This window comes from Buceros rhinoceros, unplaced genomic scaffold (assembly GCF_000710305.1).
Source record: "Buceros rhinoceros silvestris isolate BGI_N320 unplaced genomic scaffold, ASM71030v1 scaffold41288, whole genome shotgun sequence".
NCBI classification, from domain to species: domain Eukaryota; kingdom Metazoa; phylum Chordata; class Aves; order Bucerotiformes; family Bucerotidae; genus Buceros; species Buceros rhinoceros.
In genome coordinates this window covers 1-2,728 of record NW_010428147.1, presented here as the reverse complement: position 1 = coordinate 2,728, position 2,728 = coordinate 1, and the positions used below count along the sequence as shown (strand labels likewise).

At 61.1% G+C, this 2,728-nt stretch overlaps 1 protein-coding gene across 1 annotated transcript in view; it reads right to left on the bottom strand.

Moving 5' to 3' along the window:
- The window catches only part of TXLNA (taxilin alpha), a gene marked incomplete at its 3' end in the record, with an annotated part of 5,603 nt that extends 3,360 nt beyond the window's left edge, over window positions 1–2,243 (bottom strand). The window contains exons 1-3 of the mRNA XM_010142168.1: window positions 2,126–2,243; window positions 991–1,320; window positions 413–504 (exon numbers count right to left, since the gene is read on the bottom strand). Of these exons, the coding sequence (XP_010140470.1) occupies window positions 413–504; window positions 991–1,320; window positions 2,126–2,243 (540 nt within the window). The remainder of the gene's footprint in view (window positions 1–412; window positions 505–990; window positions 1,321–2,125) is intronic.
- Window positions 2,244–2,728: the final 485 nt, after the last annotated feature.

The window sequence follows — 2,728 nt, the reverse complement described above, 5'->3', positions numbered from 1 at the left end:
GGTGGTCGTCACAGCCGCTGAGTCGCAGCCCAGCCCTGCTCGCAGAGACAGGGACGCGCTGCCTCAGAACACACAGGGCACAGAGCCCTCCTGGGACAGGACGGACAGGAGACGCAGCTGCCCGTTAGAGGGTCAGAGAGAAAACCCTCCTGACGCCCTCATACACCCGGGTTTGCCAAAACCACTCCTGTCCTGCTTACGCTTCTCAAAGAACGGCCGGACCCAGCAGCCTCCGTCCTCTGGTGTCTGGGGACCCCAGCACACGCTCTGCCAAGCTACACGTGCACTCCTGGACTGTCCCTCGCCATCGAGAACAAAACCCCACGGCCACCTCCTGCCTCCTGGAGCAGCTCCAGTGCAGCATCCACATCCCCTCAGCCCCTGAGCCCGGAACCAGGGGATTCGCGCTCACCAGCTCAGCGTATTTCTTGCACAAGGCCGCCAGCTTCTCCTCCGGCGTGCTCAGGGTGTTCAGCGTCTGCATCAGCAAAGTGATTTCTTTGCCTGGAACGAGTCGCAGAATTGAAGCAAACAGATAAATAACCCCAAATCCCTTACAGAGCGTGCTGGCTCGCTAGGGCGAGGACAGGAGAGACAAACCAGCCGCCCAGCTGTGCCAGCCCTGGGCCAGAGCTGCCACCTGCAGCACCGGCTCAGGACTCTGCCCCATGGGGTTCACCTCCTTCAGCGAGTGAACGACCGGAGCGGCTGGGGAGAGCCCTGGTTCTCAGAGCAGGCAACTACCACGGGCTAGCTCCAACGGGAGAGAAACCCCCAAGCCTGGAGGCTGCAGCAGTGCCTGGGAGCCGCCGGTGCCTTTCCAGCACTCACTGCGTTTCCTCACGAACCACAACACACGATGCGGGACCGTTCCCAAAGGCATCACACACCCGAGGGGCTTATTCCAGAGGGCAAATCAGTGCAGTACAAACCAACCCCTGCACTGAAGTGCTCTGGCCAGGGGCACAGCCAGCACAGGAAACCTCTTACCAAGGCCCTTGGCTTTCTTCCTCTCCTGAGCCTTCTTCTGATCCCGCTCCCCGCACTCCTCGCCGGGGCGGAACTCCTTGGTGTTCTCCTTCTCCCCGTTCATCTCGGGGCCACCCGGCTCCTGCTCGCCATTCCTCGGAGACTCACTACGACCCTTCTCAGCTTCCTCTGGCTCTGCGGGCTCACCCTGCCCGCCATCCTCGCCAGGGCCCTCCTGGCTGGCATCCACACAGTAGGTGTTCAGGATGTCCTCGAGCTGCCGGCTCAGCTCCTCGGAGACGTCGCGCACGGCAGCCCGGGCGGACTTGGTGTCCTCCTGCACCAGAGGAGCTGTGGGAGATGGAAGCACAAAGCCATGAGCCTTCCCCGACACCATCTATTCTCCGCTCTCTGGAATCACGGGGCCAAGAAGGGGGCTTCCCGAGCCCCCGCTGCCCCACGGCTGCTCCTTTGTTCTGGCTGCGTCTCCACCAGCTGCCCTGACAATGGAGGAGATTCCCAACAGCTTCTTTTGATCCCGAGAGCATGACCAAGCCCCTGACATCTATCAAGGGCATAAATTCCTCCCCCTCCCCACCACCCCTTAATGAAAGCAGGTTGTGGTGCGCAGTCCCTCACAGCAGCTGCCTGCTCACAGCCGGAGCCAGGCGTTTTACATGACAGCAGCCGTTTACACCTGTGTCAGCCCCTCTCCTCACTCTCCTCAGGTAAAAGAGCAGCTCTACTGTCTCAGCTCAAATGTCCCCAGCAGCGGATGCTTCAGGCAGGAGCAGGCAACCACCCTGCCACATGCTCTGCTTCCACAGCTCCTCCAAACCCGGCACCGACAGTGGCTAGTTATGAAACTAACTCAGCTCGCTGGACACTTCCTGCCTCCTGCCTTTATCAGGCATCAGAACATAGGGCAGGGCTCGTGCTAACCCAGCACCTGCTCTGTGAGACCCGGTTTGTGTCTGCCACCAGGAACAGGGCAGGTCACCCAGCACTGTCCCAAGGCAAGAGCTGTCTGACGTTTGCTGAACGGGACCCTTAAGGCCTAAGCAACGATAAACGACCCATCATTCCCAGGTGAGAACCAGCCCCACGCTTTGGCTGGGGCTGGCAGTGCTGTCACCAGCCCCGGGGCACTCCCCACCTTCCGGGGGTGCCGCAGCCTCTGGCGAGTCGCCCTCCTCCAGCCCCAGAGCACTGCTCATGCTGGAACTGCTGGCAGGCCGCGGTGCCGCTTTGATCTCCCCGCCTTGGTTCTTCATCACAACCTTTGTCCCGGCTCAGCCTCAACCAACCCTAGAGAGGGAGAAACAGCAACGAGGCTTAATTTTAAGTTTGGAGGATTGCAGGAGTCATCCATCCAGACTGGGAAGGAGCCTGTTCCTGGCCGACGCTGCCACTGCAGCTCCGCACTGAGGGAAGCAGCACCACGGTCCCCACTGGCGCCTCACTGCAAAGCTCTCCACATCGGGGTAACTGCTCTCCCATCACGGGGAGCTGGAAGCGGCTCCTCCTTGAGCACCACAGCACCTTTCGCTCACACACAGCCCACAGTTCCCCTGCTCCGCTGGGAACAACCTTCCCAGCCCGGCTCTCCTTCCTCCTCTCCCCGCTGCCTTTTCTCTCGGATTTCAAACCTCGGAGTGGTCTGTGGATGCTGACAACCCCCCTCACTACGTCGGGGACACGGGGAGAGAGCCTCGACAGCAGAGAGGTCAACACCGACCAAATCCGCGTGCCTGGCCAC